Source organism: Dama dama, chromosome 15 (assembly GCF_033118175.1).
Source record: "Dama dama isolate Ldn47 chromosome 15, ASM3311817v1, whole genome shotgun sequence".
In the NCBI taxonomy this organism is placed as follows: domain Eukaryota; kingdom Metazoa; phylum Chordata; class Mammalia; order Artiodactyla; family Cervidae; genus Dama; species Dama dama.
The window spans coordinates 82237338-82255920 of NC_083695.1; the positions used below are offsets into that span (position 1 = coordinate 82237338).

The window sequence follows — 18583 nt, forward strand, 5'->3', positions numbered from 1 at the left end:
TATGTTTTGTGGAAGTAAGAAGTAATAGGCAGTCCAGTGAGCCACAGGATATATTTGGTTCAGAAAAAGAAAAAAAAAAAATTCTTTTTAAGCTCTTATGGATCAAGGACATATCTTCTTTGCCCTACATTCCTTACTGACTTGAACTAAACAATGTCCCATTCTACCTTGGGATGAAAATTTCAACCCACAGCAGAGAGAAGTTTGTAACTTTAGGTGAGAAAGGAACAGGCACCCCAAACACTGAATGAAGAGGTTAGAGTATGTCTGCTAAGCACCCACTGTATGTCTGGCTCCAGAATGGATCTCTGACATTTGGAAAAGGTAGGAACTAGCTTTATCTTCAGAGATCTTAGAACCCAATGACCAGAGTGGAGGGAAAGATCTGGACCCAAGAGAGAAATAAATTCTGGCTCACAGAATGCATTGTTTCAACTAGTTCTTCCCTTAGGTGATTTCATTATCCTCAGGTATGTAACAGCTTGTTGAGCTTGAACCCACATGGAGTTTTCAATGAGCGTGTGCACCTCGAATGTGCAGACTAAGGCATTAACAGTGATTACATCTGGGAGTGGGGCTAGAGATCTTTTAACACTGTGGGCTTCTCTGCATTTTAAAAAACTCTACAATGAACATGATTTAATTCATTCTGTTATTTCTTAAACATGTAATTCTATTGTTGATAAATAATCCTTACTAGGAACTACTGTATTTAAGAAAAGGAAAAACTGAATGCAAATTTGGAGGAATGACTTTCCTGGCTGCCCAGTGGTTGAGACCCCAGCCTTCCACTGCAGGGTGGTCACGGGTTTGATCCCTGGTCAGGGAACTAAGAAGCCACATGCCAATCCTGCCAGTCTCACAGCATGGCCAAAGAAAAAAATAAATAAAAATGGAGGGCTGACTTAAGGAAGATAAGCTCATGGGACCTATCAGTGAGAATGGTCAGTTGCTGGTGAAAGGTATTACCCAAGATAGCACAGGTATCCTTGCAAATAAAATCGGGCTGAGTGTACAGCACCAGTAATATCCCAGCACTCAGTATGGCCAGTGATTTTCCCAGTGACGCTTGCTGAAGACATGCTGGCGACAAAGACTTTGGTCTGTGCTGTCACTCTCGATAGGACGTTCTTCCTGCCCAGTGACTAGTGTGATAGTGGCAGGAGCTGGCGCCCTGGCTGAGCCATCAGGCTTCTGACAACTGTGATTTCTCTCCTCCTCGCCCAGCTTTCACTATGTGTTCCTTCTCACATGACAGTCGTGAGGGAGCCCTGCTTCCAAGGCTTCCCACAACCCTGGTACCAGGAGCCCCATCCTTTTCTACCGCTGCCCTCTTTATTTCTGGGCACGAACCTGCCTCACTCCTGTCCTCTCCCAATTCACCAGTGCTTTGCCTAATTGCACTGCTCTCCGGAATGCCAAGAACCTCAGGTCTTGAAAGACAGAACAAGACTACTTCTGCTATGTTTGTTCTCAGGGAAAAAATATTAAGGAAACCTCCCTCCCTCCCCACCAGGAGCTGAATTACCCAGACTACTAATGGCAAGCAGAACACCAAGTCTTTAGGGATTTTCCTTCCAAAGGGCCATTTCAGGGAAACAGCCTTTCTGATTTCCCCAGACTGAGTGACATCCAAGCTCCCCCTCTTCAAAGTTACCTACTTCAGTTAATTTGGTTTGACTTGTTCTCCTCGTCCATAACCATGCCTTCCCCACTTACTCTGTTCTGTGCAGTCAGTTCTTCAACTGAGATGCGTCCCCGGTCTTCACACTTGCTGCCTCCCTGCTCTTTAATAATTCCTGCTCCCTGCTTTTGTGCATCCATTATTCTTCCCGCCTGCCCCCCCTTTTTTAGAGACAAGTCCTAAAGGACTCAACATCAAAACACCAGCACAGAGGGTTCCGAGGAGATTTTTACATCCACAGAGTGGCAGGCTACAACGGAAGGACTCTGGGTGTTTGTAAACCAGCATTTTCTCCCATCCCATGTCTCCCCATCTTACCAATAAGCCCCGAGTAGGCGAGGAGGCAGTCAGCGTAATTTTCCTTTAGACAGCTGCTGACAGACCTTGACTCTGGCTGGCAGTTGGTGAAAAAATCGGCCAGGCGAGATCTGCAACAGGAAGAAAGTTGGGGGAGGGGGGAGGATGTGTTTGAAAATAGCCCAAGCTTCTTTTGCACAGACATAATTTTTCCTTATTCCTTTCTCGACAGGCCTTTTTCAACATCCTAAAATACAGAGAGTGTAGACTCTTTAAATGTTAGCATCTTCTCTTATATACAAGCCCCCAGCCATCCCCTTGCCCACCTGTGTCTGCTTCTTTGCAGAGAAGTCTTCAGGGCCTGCAACTGGAGAAATCTTGACGCTTTGAAGTTTCCCTTCAATATTTATTTCTGACTAGACTTATTTGCATCTTTAGGAAATATGCTTCTGCACACACTCACCGGAGATCCACAGTGGGAAAATATTTACTTTATACAGAAACATGTCCCTGGCGTCCAAATAGGATCCTACAGCCCATCTGCTCCCATAATTCCTAGTGGCTTTAAGAATATGCGTATCTGGTCTTCTAAGTCATCACTCATCTACTACCCCAGGGAGGGGGCAGTGGTATATTCCAGCCAAGGGATGCTGAGGGGGAAGTTTGCCTTTCCAGCACTGCAGGGAAAGGCAAAAGGGACTCGGTGACACTGGTCAGGATGCGACTGGGTGTAGGGGGTCCCCTGGTCGAAGCACAGCTTCTGTCTGCAGTTCAGGAAGCCTCCAGGGGCCAGTGCAGTCCACCCAGAAGCCTGGGTGCTGGTGAAGTTGCCGAAGCACAAAGGGGCTGCAGAATCACTGGTCTGCAGAGGAAAGGGGCTCTTTGTGGCCAACCGGCTGTTTTTCAGTCTGAAGAGGATATTGTTGGAGAAATTCTAAATGAGAACTGGGCCATCTCTGAGGTCATCCGAGCAGACAACAGCTCTGTTTCTATGTGAGGAACACAACAGACTTCAAGAGAAGCTAAATTATCTGGCGATTACAGGAGACAATGGATGGCTGTCTTAGCTCCTTCTCTTTAGCGCACTTGAGTTGGCAGCCAACATACACGGGGCTGTTTTTACTTCTTTCCACCCAAGAAATTGTATTTACTTAGCATCCCTAATGATATAAACAGGGTTGCCTGGGTGGGGCTGAGCAAGGTAGAATGTGTGGAGATCACAGGGGTTTGTAAAGGGTCTGTAGGAAGCATATTCTGGGCCCTTTTCCTACAACTTGAACTGGAAGAAGATTAAAAGGCCTTATGAAGTGATCTGTGTGCACAGCACATTGGAAAGGCTGCACAGTGTTCCTCTGGGATTGGTCTCTCCTTGAACCCATGTAAACAAGGCGTGTCTGAGCTTCCCTATCTGTGCCGATCTGTACACTCCGTATGTCGTGTGCCAGGTCCCATCACTGTGACTCCCCGGGGCAGGTGCTGGAGCTCTGCTCTATTTTCTTTGCACAGCACCTGACACTCCTCAGAACGCTTCCCGAGCAGGGCCATGTGGTGCAGCTAAGTGGCTTGGCAAAAATCCTCCAAATGAGGCTGGTGCATGCGCCTGTGTGTGTGTGCCTGCATCCCTCCCGCAGTCTGAGCCTGGCTGGTGTTTTCTGACTCTAACTGAACACACCGAAGGGCGTGGAACCTGGCCATTTTCTGCAGCCTGGTTAAAGGATTTATCTTTCAGAAGAAATCCCTAAAGGTGACTCAGACTTACTCAACTGGCACCAATGGCATCCATCTTGGATCGAGTGTCAATTTCAGAAGAGTTTTCCTGGTCATGAAAGTTAATGATCTCATGGCACTGGGCTTCTAACTTTGCAGAGGCCAACTGTGTGATTCAGGCAGCTGGGACTCCAGCTCTGCACACAAGCCGATCAGCTCCCTGACCTGGCAGCCCCGCACTCCCAGCTGCCCCCCAGAGAGGGATGAAAGGTCGCGCTGTCTCCAAGCCTCCTGCTTCTCGTAGTCTCTCGTGCAGACTATTAACTGAACAGCACCATGACTCGGATTACTATCCTCCAGCGGGAGGCTAATGCCACCAGACTCATTTTGCTTAACAACCTCAGAATTGACTCACAATTGGACTCTGGAATGAAAGGCTAATTGAGTTAGTCTGCTGCAGAGAACATAACCCTGATTGGGAGGATAAAACTAGATATACTGCTCTGAGCATCTCCCCGAACAGGCTGGTTTTAGAGAGAAGATTGTCAGCCCAGATCTCAGTCCTAAGACAAAACCAGCCAGCGGATGGCAAGGGTTTCAAAAATAAGCCTACAGGGCATTCCTGAAACATGAACATTTTGCTGGTTCCTTCACCTCTGACCCACCTCCCTTTGCCATTCATGCCTGGAGACACGATGATCACTTTATGGGATTCACATTTAACAGAAAAACTGAAGGCAGAGGAAGTTTATATGGTGGTTGCTCAAGTGGGTGGACTTGTATGTTTTCACGAATTCTGCGAGTTGGTTAACTTCACAATGGTAGTTTGAAAGTGGACGAGGTGGGAGAATTTTCATCATGGTAATCAGTCAGCTCTACAAATCACAACCCTATGCTGTTCTTAGAGAACCAGTTGTTAAATATTTACTAGCACAATGCTCTCAGAAAACCAGCATGGTGTAGTCAGTCCCACATATAAAGGAAGTATCTTTACTTCCTTTGAGTTTTTGGGAACTCAAAGTTCTTGGGAGTTGAATTTCAGCACTTCCTGGATGAGCTACCTCTCCCATCCCTAATCACCTTTATGTCAAATGACTTGTGAAACGGTGTCATAAATTAACCTCCAGTCTCCAGTATCTTCCGAAGAAAGAAAACAGTTCTCTCTAAAGATGCTCCCATCCCAACAACACAGCCACCGAAATCTCTCAAAGCAACGTGTGCAAACGATTACAGGTATTGACAAAGCAGCTGACTTCTTGTCCTTTGTATTGACTGAATGATGGGTCCAGTGCTTGTGTTAATAAGGATGAATGAGTTCCCTGTCCCTGAACCCAAATAACCTGCCATCTAGAAGCCCAGAGAAACAAGTAAAAAGATGATAATACCACGATGGCTAGTTCTCAATAAAAGATAAGAAATGTTGCTAATAAAAGTAACACAACATGAATCAAGTATTTAGAATATGTTAGGTATGTCTTCATATACTTTATATTTTTTCCTGGCAACTCTAATAAGGTAAGGACTATTACTTTGTTATCCTAATTTCACAGAGGAGGAAACAACAGCTTATTGAGTTTAGACTAGAGTGAAATAGTGAATAGCAGAACCAGGATTTAAAAGCTATAACAAACCTAGACAGCATATTAAAAGGCGAAGACATCATTTTGCCAACAAAGGTCTGTATAGTCAAAGCTATGGTCTTTCCAGTGAGAGTTGGACCATAAAGAAGGCTGAGCCCTAAAGAACTGATGCTTTTGAACTGTGGTGCTGGAGAAGACTCTTGAGAGTCCCTTGGACAACAAGGAGATCAAACCAGTCAATCCTAAAGGAAATCAATCCTGAATACTCATTGGAAGGACTGATGCTGAAGCTGAAGCTCCAATACTTGGCCACCTGATGTGAAGGGTCGACTCATTGGAAAAGACCATTATGCTGAAGGCAGAAGAAGAAGGTGGCAGAGGATGAGACTGTTGGATAGCAACACCGATTCAATGGACATGAACTTGAGCAAACTCCAGGAGTTAGTGAGGGTCAGGGAAGTCTGGTGTGCTGCAGTCCATGGGGTTGCAAAGAGTTGGACACTTCTTAACAACTGAACAACAACAACAACAAATTCTGATTCTACAATTTAAGCTTTTAACACAACAGGAACTAGTTTCAGAGAAGCTGTAATATTGAGACTGAGGCTTGGAGGATCAGTAGGATCCTTCAGGTAGAGGTGGAAGAGGGTGTTCCCTCTGCAGAAGGAAGCAATAAGTGATAAAATAACCACATCCATAAAAATCCCAGGAGAACAATCACAGATTATTTGCACTGATTGAAGCGTCTGGCATTTATTCACATATTTAATTTTAACTGCAGTAGGTGATACTACCAGCCCCATTTAGCAGATGGAGACACTGAGGCAAAGAGAGGTTAAGTAACTCCTCAGAGGTTGTAGAGCTCTGTGCTGGAACTGAAACGTGACCACATTCTAGGTGACTCCAGAGCCACAGTACATTCTCAACCACTACACCTAACATGGAGTCAAACAGATTCAGACATGACTTGGCAACTAAACAAAAACACCACCACCACCTAACGCATGCATCATCCAGAAAACTGTCAACTGTTCACTGGGGATGGCTGGGCCACAGGGAGCACATGGTGAGTGACAGGAGATGGTGCCAGCAAGATCAGCAAGGGCCTTGAATGACCTAAGAGGCTGGATTTTATCCTGAAAGCAGCGGGAACCACCAAAGGATTTTAAACAAAGAAACAACATGATCAGGTCTGCAGAACAGAAGGACTCTTGGGTGTTTCAGTTATTAAGCAAAGATTTGCTTGAAACTTCTTCTGTGCCCTCTCTGCTCTAGCAGAGATGAGAAGAGCAGGGAACTGGTCAAAGGAAGGAAGGACAGTTGTGCTGGAGGCTGAAGCCAGTTGGGTACCCTGAGGTGAGAACTGAGGACTAGAAAAGGAGGAGGGAAAGAGGATCCCCTTGAATGGTGGGTGTTGAGTCAGTGAGTCAAAGTCGCTCAGTTGTGTCTAACCTGCAACCCCATGGACTATACAGTCCATGGAATTCTCCAGGTCATAACACTGGAGTGGGTAGCCATTCCCTTCTCCAGGGGATCTTCCCAACCCAGGGATTGAGCCCAGGTCTCCCGCATTGCAGGAAGATTATTTACCAACTGAGCCACCAAGGAAGCCTGTGGTGGGTGTTGATGGAATGAAAGTCCAGACTGGGGACGTCCCTGGTGGTCCAGTGGCTAAGAATCTGACTTGCAATGCAGGGAACTTGGGTTCAGTCTGATTGGGGAACTAAGATCCTGAATGCATGTGTGCTAAGTCGCTTCAGTCATGTCTGACTCTTTGTGACCCTATGGACTGTAGCCCGCCAGACTCATCTGTCCATGGGATTCTCCAGGTAAGAATACTGGAGTGAGTTGCCATGTCCCCCTCCAGGGGATCTTCCTGACTGAGGGGTCAAACCCGCATCTCTTATGTCTCCTGCATTGGCAGGCATGTTCTTTACCACTAGCGCCACCTGGGAAGCCCCAAGACCCCACATGCTGTGGAGCAACTAAGCCCAAGTGCTACAAGTACTGCGTGCTCCTGCTCCAGAGCCTGTGTGCCACAACCAGAGATCCCGAGTGATGCAGCGAAGATCCTGAGTGCCACAACAAAGACCCGACATGGCCAAATAAATAAATATCTTTTTAAAAGAAAAGCAAGACTGCAAAAAAAGGAGGGGGCAGAATCAGCTCAGTAGATTGTGGAGTCACAGAGGGTAGAGGAGGAAAAGGAGAGGACAGTTTGCAAGGAAGATAAGAGAGGTGGCTTGTGACTGTCCTGAGGTCGTGGCACCACAGGAGTCAAGCATCTAGCAGGTTGTGCGCTTCTCAGACCTTCATCTGTCCAGTGGCCAACCAGCCCCAGCATCCCAGGACTGCCCAGTGCATGCATCCTCCTGCCCACCCTGGGTAAAGAACCACACTGTAACCTTTTTCAATGACTTCCTCTGCCTGGGCTGCAGTGATCTAAACAAGAAAGCTTACATGGCCGGGGTAGGATTAACAAAGAAATTCCACAAGTGCATTTCTTCTGGAGACATGAAATCTCCATGACGACAGCAGTGATGAACCTGATTGTTTTTCTCTGAGAAAATGAAAAGAAAATGAATAGGCACTAATGTAGAAATGTATCTCCCTCTGAAAGAGAAATTTCCCACCCTTAAAGAGGAGAAAAATGCCGGCAAATGCCAAGTTGGCCTTAGGAAATCTGCTGAAGAGAAAACAGTGGTTTATGCAGAAAATATCGTATTAAAGGAAGCATGCTGCTAACTGGAAATAGAAAAATGATTATAATGATAAAATCTAGGAGAGTCTTCTCAAATAGCAGATGGTCTTTTGACAGTGGAGGAAAAATCATTTACCTACTTTTTCTGCTAACAATTTTAGGAAAATAGAGTTATGGAGAACAGTTCAAAAACATACTAGTAATGCCCAGTTTCACTCATCCTGGATTATTCTAATCCTGTAAATGTTTTTTTTTTCTCCCCAGGGCAAATCCCATACTTGGACACAAGCTGTGTGGTTGATGGAATGGAGCCTTGAGTGAAGAACTGTGAGATCCTGAATGGGATCCAGGCTCTGACACTAATTAACCAGAGTTCCTGAACATCATCATATGATGTTGGACGATTTTGGATTTCCCTTCCACTTCAGAACAGTCTGTTGGACACTTGAAGCTACTTGGAGAAGAAATCCACTTGTTTTTCATGCATTATTATTATTTTCATCCATGATTCCACTTCACCATTACACATGACTTTAGTGTCAAGGCATTTGGTTTCTGTTGAGTATAGAGATCACATCTTTTTTTTTTTTTTTTAGATGTTTTTGATGAAGACCATTTTTTAAAGTCCTCTATTGAATTTGTTTCAATACTGATTCCATTTTATGCTTTGGTTTTTGGCCCCAAGGCATGAGGGATCTCAGCTCCCCGACTAGGGATCGAACTCGCACCCTCTTGTACTGGCAGGTGAAGGCTTAATCACTGGACCACCGGCAAAGTCCCTAGAGACAAGATCTTTCTATGGGATCCCCTCATCTCACATTCAAGAAAGCTGAGGGCCAAAGAGGTTAAGGTCCTGCTCACTGTCACATGGTAAGCGGTGGCTGAGGGCTTTCACTGGAAGAGGAATTGCTAGCTGTCTATAACAGCCCAGGAAGGGAGAAGTAAGGAGGGTGTTGGACTTTAATTTCCCTGGGATTGAATTAAAGTCATCTAGTGCTCTGTTCTTCCCACTGTCTGACCAGAGTGTTCTTCAGTCCTCTTCCTAAGATTCCACTGACTTAGCCTCAGCGAGCACTTCACAGGCAACACTGGGGCTCAGGAGGGGTCAGAGAAGGTGCAAGACTCTGCCCAAGAAGGTGTTGAGTCTGTCCATGGACGAAGCCACCCTTTATTAAGGAGTCTTTGGGGCAACACCACTGCCCATACAAGACTGCAAGACTTGCTGACCCACTAGCAACTCAGAAGCTTGGAATAGAATCCATTCATTAACTTGCTTGTGTTAGAAATCACTGGTGTTTTGCTCTGAATCCAACATGAGTGTTAGGGCTTTAAAGTCTTGGATCTCAACTCAAGCCATTTAGTTTCTAAAAGCGTTCTCAGTGGGTCAGTTGGAGGAGCCAAAAGATGACGGCCCTAGGAGTGGCGTGCACCTGTTTCTAATCCCACTCCTACCTTCCACGGTTAAATAACTTAGCTACGTATTGGACATCTCTAATCCTCAGTTTTGTCACCAGGAAAATGGGGTAATGGAATTACAGTTGCCTTAAACGGCTGCCGTGATACCTTACTGACAGTTATATAAAGCACCTTGCTCAGAACCTAGAATACACTTTGTGCAATACATTTTTATTTCCCACTATGCTTCATCTTTTCTCCCCAATTTCTGGTCCATTCTAATGTGAAGCACTTGCCACAAAAACATACAGCAAGCTCAACACAGAGAAATATGTATATTAATCTATCTTCTGCTGGTCTTTATATGACAGGTGAGCAGACCTCAGAGATGTTGCAGGTTTGGTTGCAGATCACTGCAGTAAATCGGATACTGCAATAAAGCAAGTCACATGAATATTTTGACTTTCTGTGATGTAAAAGTTATGCTTTTACTGTACACCATTAAGTGAGGGATATCATTAGGTCCAAAAAATGGACATACCTTAGTTAAAAATACTGTTAAAAATGCCAAAACAAATGCAATAACAACATCGAAGGTCACTGATCACAGACTACCACAACGAATCACTTATGCATTAACTATCACAAGAATTACCAAAATGTGACACAGAGATACGAAGTGAGCAAATGCTACTGGAAAAATGGTGCAGACAGACTTGCTCAACCCAGAGTTGTCGCAAACTTTCAACCTGTATAAAACAAAGCTTCTGCGAAGTGCACTAAAATGAAGTATTAACACATCTGTGCCTAAAACAGGTTAACCTGTGTCACTGAGGGCAGTAAGTCCGACCAAAACAAACTCAACAAATCTGAAGCTAGGGATCCTGAGGTGTTACTTACAAACCTCTCAGCCATATGAGCTGATAGAATAAAAGCATTTTAAGAAAAGCTATTTTATTTCCCCCAGGAGTTTAGGGGGAAAAGATATATTTTTTAAATGACTAAACATCAGTAAGTTTGTTAATACTGCTGATCTCTTATGAAGAATAAAATCAATTAGAAAAACACGCTGCCTAAGATGACAAAGCAAGAGCAGGGGAATGGTAATTTTCTGGAACAGTGACACAAAACAGATTTTTCCTCTTTCTGTTTTTAGAAAATTACCTTGACCCTTCTCCTCCAGCAGCCTACTGGAGAACACATCTGGAAAGGATCCTTCGGCAAATCAGAGTCTATGTTGAACAGATTTTGCAGCCGGGGGGTGGGGGGTGGTGGTTCTTGACTTTCTGGTTCCTTTTTTGGACTGTACATTCTGGCTTCCTGAAGCAGAGGCCCAGTGTTTGCCAGGGACGGGCTGTCCTTCAGAAAGCCTGGGTCCTCCCACTCTCTGGGAGCAAACGTGTCCTCCCTGGTGCAAGGCCCTGGAGGCAGGCTCGCACGCCCCAGGCGCAGAGAGCCAAAGCCCCACTGTGTTCCTCGGCCCCTTGATGCGGCGTCCCACCCTCAGCCAACTGATGCATTTCTTGGTGACTTAGGCAGGCCACAGCCACATGTGACTGGGAAACGGAGGTGTGAAGATCCAGCAGTCTTCAAGGCTTGCCTAATGTTTGTGTTTCCTGGGACAGGAAGGCCCCTGTGACCAAGCAGAAGTCAATGCCTGTTTCCCCTCAAGTCCCCGCTCAGGTTCATCCAGATTCTTAGGGAGGTTCCAGACCCTTTAAGCCAACGCTCCACACCTGCGCCCCTCACCCTGGGGAGGCCCTGCTCCGCTGGCCCCTTGGCAGCTCTGAGTCAAGCACATGGGTCCCAGGAGGCTGTGGTCACTGCCCTCTGAGCTTGACCCATGACAAGAGTGAATGTAGGTGGAGCCACGCATCATTTTAGTCCACGTGTCCTGCTTGGGGTCTACCTCTGGGTGGTGGGCTCGGTGAAAGCAGGCTGCAGGGCAGAGATGCGATGCCTCCTCAGCCCTTCTGTCCACATCGAACTGCAGCAGCCCCCGGAGGGAAGTCCAGGTCAGCATCAGCTCAGTCTCCACACCCTCACCAAGTCACCCTGCCTGAACACTGACAGCCGTCCATCCACATCTGCAGATGGCTGACAGGGCTTGACAGCTCATCTCTACATGGCAAATCTGAAAAGCAAGCTAGGGTAGTTGGCACAGGGAGCCATCCCAACCCAGAAGAGGCTCCTTACAGTCCCTGACTCGATGCCCCAGAGCTGCCCTTCAGCTGAGACTCCTCCCTTCAGCTCCCTCAGCAAATTTCTCCAACGCACACGTTGCTGGCCATGCAGTAAGCAGACTCTCAGTCATGATGGGAGTACAGCTACATCACAAACAACGCTATGCTGCATAGTCAAATCAAATAAATCTGTTTTGTATTATCCATGCTACAGCATGCCCACTATTGCAGAAAACCTACCTTTGGTGGTACTTGATCTTATAGGAAGAAATGGAGGTAGAAAAGAAATTGGGAGTTCTTTTTCTGGATGATGAAAGTATCATTTATGCTCTCAAGTATCCAACAGCTGTCTGTGACAAAGACGCTAAAACTCTTGAAGTGAATCTTATCCAATACTTTTTTTTCTGTAATATTTCTGCAGGAAAACTTCAGTAATCAGTTTTGTGACTTTTGGCCACTAGGAGAAATAGAAATCTAGATGTTCACCCAATCTTTCGCCAGTAGAACCACATCTTAAAACTCCAAACCAACAAGCTGTGAATTTACTTCATGTAGAATTCTGCAGGTGGGGCTTCCCAGATGGCTCAGGGTAAAGAATCCGCTGGCTATTGAAGGAGAAGAACATTTGATCCCTGGGTGGAGAAGATACCCGGGAGCGGGAAATGGCAACCACTCCAGTATTCTTGCCTGGGAAATGCCATGTAAGAAGAGCCTGGTGGGCTACACTCCATGGGGTCACAAAGAGTAGGACACAATGTAGCAAACTAAAAAACAAAACCAACAAGAATTCTGCAGATACCTCCATCCTCAGGAGTGAATTACAGAAGTTGTCTGACATTCATCCTGGAATCTTAAGAAACTCTAAGTCAACCGCCTTAGGTACCCAGGGCAGCAAAAGTCACCCACCATGGTTTCATTTATGTATGCCCACTCTTGCTTCAGAAAGAATCTTAGATGAATTCAGATGTAGCTTTAAAGAACAGAATAAATGCAAAAATTAATGTGGGTATTTGGGGCTGAAGAAAGATAATAGAGAAGCAGTGATGTGGTTAGTACAAAATGCACACATTGTCCTGGCTAGATGAAAGCTAGGTACCTGGCTCTGTGATTTCTAGAAACCACTGGGAAGGGCGGTGGAGGGAATCTAGCTGCACAATCCATGACACACCAAAAATTAAAAACAAGATGGATGCTCAGGAGAGAAACTACTATGGGAGGTGGAACAATGGTCCATGAAGAGGTATACATTCTAGGCGCTGGAATCTGAGACCTAAGAATATGTCAGCTGACATGGTAATAGTGCCTCCTTGCAGATGTGATTAAAGTTGTGGACCCTGAAGTGGGGAGATTATTCTGGATGGTCCAGATGGGCTCAATGTAATCACAAGGGTCTTTAAAAGTGGAAGAGGGAATCCAATGAGGTCAGGGTGATACCATGTGAGAAAGACTGGGCTGGCTGCTGCTGATTTAGAAGACGAAGGAGGGGCCATGAGTCAAGAAATGAGATAAGACAATAGAGTGTATTTTCCCCTTAAGCCTCCAGAAGGAACTCAGCCCTGCAGATGCCTTGATTTCAGCTCAGTGGGATCCAGGTTGTGCTTCTGACCTCCAGAAACTGGAAGAGAATACATCCGTGTTATTTAAAGCCACCACGTTTATAGTAATTTGTTCCAGCAGCAACAGAAAATGAAAACACTATGAAAAAGCAGGACTCAGTAAAGGTTTTGCATATAGAATTTGAAAATGGGCCAGGACTTAAATTTCAATTCAATCGCTTACTAAACCATGACATTTGGGGCAAGTACCTTAACTTTCCTGAAGCTTAATTTACTCTGGCTGAATGACAGGAAGTCCTTCCAAGTGTTCCTGAAGGATTATGTGTACCTGGCACCTATCACCTGTTTACAGCCGAAGCAGATTCCTAGATGAGAGTAGCGCTCATCTGCGCTGTTGTTTCCTGTTCTGCTCTGACCTTGAGACCTCTGTGAAGCCCGAGGGTAGAGATGACCACACAGATATTTCCCTTAGAATCCATCTGCTAATAAGTTGGCAAATGAAATGCTTTGTCCTGAGGTCACTAATCCACCTGTTCAAGGTCTGTATGTGCTCGATAAACTCAAGATTAACATCAGGCTTTTTCCTTCCATTAGGACCAAAGAGAGATTTTTCCGGTGAGTCCTCTACATCTTCAAGAAAAGAAATGAGTTTTATAGGGCAGTGGAATCACACCCACAGAAACAGGTCAAGGCAATTCTACAGGTCACCACCCATGACCCCCATACGGTATCCTCTACTGGCCTGGCTGGCATCAAGCCAGCGTAAATTTAAGGAGGTATTGTCTGTACCCCCAGAAGAACATAATGTAGCACCAAAATGCTCATGTCAGAGAAACTTAACAATAACTATGGATATTTCTTTGATGAGACGTAGGTAAATTCTAGAAATTCTCCCAAATGCTGCCTAGCTTTCTTCAGCCAAACCTTGCTGCTTCAAGGGTTCCCAAAAGATGAAAAATTAAAATTACACAGGCTCTCTCAACTTACCAATTTGCAAAGCTGCCCCTTTGCCCCTCTCTACACCCAGAGGACAGCCCTGTGAGACCTGAGCCCCAAGCTCCAAGCTCCGCTTAGTCGAATGTTAATCTGCCACACATTAAAGAAGCCTAGTTTCTGTGTCCTGAGAGAGGGTGGGGAGGGGGAAAGGCACATGGATGTCTGAATGGTTACAGGCTGCACTTGCACAAACAACTTTAAGCAGAAACATATGAAAAGAAGATCTCGTATTAATCTTTAATAGTGTTGCAGACTTCCTAAGGAAAATTATGTTCAATAGTAAATACACACGAGGTCATTTTTCTTCCAGGCAAGTTGTTTTAAGGTCAACAAAGACTTTGAGCTCAGCAAACAACTAGTCCCTAATATCTTCCTTCCTCGATGGGGCACTGTTTGGGAGACGGAATTGTGGTGTTACACGTCAAAAGAATAAATCGCTTATTCCAATGCCATCAGATGATAACTCCCCCCCGCCATTTTTCAGAAAATACATACTCTTTTTAGGAACCTTCTCTCATGTTTAACATCCTCCTTTCAACAGCACGCTTCCACCTCCATACCCCATTGCACCCACACCCCCAATCCCAGTTTCTACATGTTACCTAAGGCTCTCAGTTGAATTTAAAACTACAATCCTCCTTTTTCCCCCCTGCAGAGCAGAGCAGCTGATTTCCATGGTTCTCATAAACCATTTTCTAATGAACTGTTCCCTCAACCACTCCACCCAAATGGGTGATCTTGAAGAGTTATTTCGACCCATTTACAGTGCCATCAAGGGTCTCCTCTGAGCCCTCCCATCAATTCTCCTCCCCACTCTGAGCCCCACGGAGTGTGTTGGCTTTGGCCTTTGCATCCACATCTCCCCTCCATCAGTTTCTTTTTCACCTTTTCACTTTGATGATACACTGCTTCCGCCACGAGAAGGCAAGCAACTGGGATTATGACTGGCACAGGCGGACTGTGACTGCAGCCATGAAATTAAAAGATACTTGCTCCTTGGAAGAAAAGCTATGACAAACCTAGACAGTGTATTAAAAAGCAGAGACATTACTTTGCTGACAAAGATCTGTATAGTCAAAGCTATGGTTTTTTCAGTAGTCATGTACTCATATGAGAGTTGGACAATAAAGAAGGCTGAGCACCAAAGAACTGATGCTTGCAAATTGTGGTGCTGAAGAAGACGCCTGAGAGTCCCTTGAATAGCAAGGAGATCAAACCAGTCCATCCTAAAGGGAATCAACCACGAATATTCATTGGAAGGACTGATGCTGAAGCTCCAATACTTTGGCCGCCTGATGTGAAGAGCTGACTCATTGGAAAAAAACCCTGATGCTGGGAAAGATTGAGGGTAGGAGGAGAAGGAGGAGACAGGATGAGACAGTTGGATGACATCACTGACTCAATGGACATGAGTTTGAGAAAACTCTGGGAGATAGTGAAGGACAGGGAAGCCTGGTGTGCTGCAGTCCATGGAATCGCAAAGAGTCGGACAGGACTGAGTGGCTGAACAACAAGGCAGATGTTCAGAAAACATTCATTGAATGAGTGAGTGAACAAATGAATCCAAGTGCCACACACTACGTATGGCTCCAGTCACCTACAGGTCAATATTCATCACGAACATCTTGGTGTTAGGAGTTGGGTTCAGATGAGGGGATACAGCAGTCCACCTCCAACTGCTCCAGGCGCTGCACAAACAGCTAGGTTTATTCACAGCCTGTCACCATGCCCCATAACACCCCATAACCTGACCAGCCAGCTTAGTCTTATTTTACAGTGGAGGACCCCAGGATCCAGAAAGGCCTCCATCCAGCTGGTAAGAGTTAGAGCCAGATTTTGCAAAGACGACCAGGGATCCTCCAGCTTATACTCACTCCTGTAGCAATGAAAGAAGAATTAATGTTCCATCTTTTAATTCTAGCTCTTGGACATTTGCCGCCATTTTGCTGTGAACTGTGCACATAAGAAGCTGAAATCTGATTTAAAGGGATATAAGTGATCTTTACTAGGCCCAATAAAATGTAATGACAGAATTAGTGGGCATTCTTTTGGTTTAATAGTGCTTGCAGTTTAAAAACATAAAATAAAAAATAATATCTGTTGTTACTGCTCAGTAAGGTCCAAATGCATTCCGAGGACACAGCCATGTGGAGAAGTCAGCCTGGCCCAGGTGGTCCCTCCCTGAGCATCTCACCTCCCCAGGCTGTGAACACGGTCATCCTCGTCAAGGGAGTGTGAAATGCAAGTACTTGATAGCAGGGATGTGGGAGGATTAAGGCCCAGAATCCAGTGCCTGGCACAGAGTTCAGCGCTCCATGAAGGACTGGATATGAGTGCAGCCATTACTACTATCCAGGGGCTTTCAAGGCCAGCTCTGTCTCTCCAATCTCAATCCTGAGGGGCAGGTAACAGGGCAGGTGAGTTAAGTGTCCCTTCACACGTAGGGACAGGTATAGAGGAAGCAAGCGCATTCTCCAGGACCCTCAGCCTAGGAAGGTCATAATACCAGCTGGGTTCCGGAGGCACCTGAGACCAGCACCCTCCTCCCCCATGTGGACAAGGACACTAAGCCTGGCTCCCTCAAGAGGATGCTCTCCCAAGGGGCTTGAGATAGAGTCCCATGGACAGGCAGTGTTTAGCAGCGCCTCTTATACCTCCAGAAAACAGCTCTTCCTGCTTCCTCTGAGCTTAGGGATGCTAGGGAACAGCCTAGACAGAACCCCAGCATCTGACTAACAGACTAACAAAGGTACCTCGGCTTCTAGGTGCCCAAGACCAAGGGTGCTAATCACCTAGCGCCTGGCACAGTGCTGGCACAGGCTGCATTGGGTTCAATAAAGACACCAACTGTCCAAGGACCACGGTCACTAAGTACCTACAATGCAAGACGCTGCATGTGAGGTGGTGGCCCTGGTGGGCCAGGGACAAAGATGGAGATACAGCCCCACGGGGACACTGCACCTTGTCTCCCACCAGCTGCACCTGCCCTACGACGAGCAGTGAGCTAGCGGTGGGGAGACAGCCTGCATATTTATTTGAACAAGTCAAGGTTCATGGTGATCTTGCTCATGGAATGAAACCACTTTTGAATCTTGAACATCCATGTGTGCTTGAATAGCCTGAGTCATAGCTCCTCCATAGGCACTGCCCATCCCAAGTTCCCTCCTGACAGCCAAAGACACTTCCACTCGGAAAAAGCAACAAGAAGAGCAGAATATGCTTGTCAGCTTTCCTCATGTGAATCATTCATGCCAAAGATTGCGCCGAAGGTCATTTTAGAAAAGGATTTCTATTCAGATAATTGTCTTAAAATGCTCGGCTTTGCTTTCCTTTTTTCCGGCATAACTTGGCCAAATGAATTCCAGTCTTAGGCCAAGCTCAGCCTATGGATGACCAGACTGTCTACTTCCCCTGCACAATCAATGCGGGCAGAGTTCTACCTTGCTGTGGGGCCAGTTCAGGCAGTAACTAAATAGATTCACCGTGGCCGTGGCTCAGCATCCTCTGACCCATCCATGGCTCAGTTATGGCCTGGGAAGACCTTAGAGTCCTCCACAGTGGGTCCCACAGCCATCCAGAGCCCAGCTTAGAGCAGCACAGAAACTGCCCAGCTGTGGTCTCCTCCACGCACCCCCCCAAATCTGGGCTAACAGTCCACACTTCAGCCACAGTGTACTGGCCTCTTCTAGGGCGCCTGCTAAGTCTTAGTGCCCCACCAGGGCCCGTCTGGCTGCCCACTCCTTCTCATCCTCAGCTTGCAGACCCCTACAGCAGGGTGCGGCCCATTAGCCTTGGCTATCACCTGGTCAACCTTCCTTATTTTTGTTCAGTTGTTAGGTCGTGTCTGACTCTTTGTGACTCCATGGACTGTAGCCTACCAGGCTCCTGTAGCAACGTTCCTTAAGACCGTGTCTTTCCAAGTGTGGAGCCCAGATCAGCATCAGCGTCACTGGGAATGCTGTGGGCCCCACAAAGCATCAGGCACCCCAGCTCTGTTGAGCCACTGAAGGAACCAACCACCTGCTAGAAGGTTTGAGCAGAAAGTCAGCTTTCTCAAACCATCTTTGTAGTGAAAAATGCTTCAACTTGAATTTTTGAACTTGGAACATGGAACAGCAAACATTTCCCATTTGCTTTGGTTTATTTCCCACAAGACGATGTCAGGATCCTTTGCTGGAGTGAACATACACAGAGAGATGACTAAGAAGTTTAAAGCTGTTCGTGGAGCCAGCTCACCATCCAACAGGAATTCCAACATCCGGGTGCTCACAGGACTCTCAAACTGCCAGTTCCCCAGCATTTCTTATTCTGAGGGTTATCTCAGGCCTGAGTCCATTACAGTCCTTTCGTTTCCCCCACAGCAAATGACGATGGAGCTGGGAAAGCAGAGAAGGGTTGCCTCTGACATGGTCCACATTCCACACACTGCAAGGACCAGACGTTTACCCGGGAGACTCTGACCAAGCCCCTCCAGGGGAAAAAAG

General features: G+C 46.2%; 1 protein-coding gene across 1 annotated transcript in view; it reads right to left on the reverse strand.

Annotated features, from left to right (window-relative positions):
• Positions 1-18583, reverse strand: part of GFRA1 (GDNF family receptor alpha 1) — a 224154-nt gene that overhangs the window by 35709 nt on the left and 169862 nt on the right. Inside the window, exon 6 of the mRNA XM_061162737.1 lies at positions 2003-2112. Coding sequence (XP_061018720.1) covers positions 2003-2112 — 110 coding nt within the window. The remainder of the gene's footprint in view (positions 1-2002; positions 2113-18583) is intronic.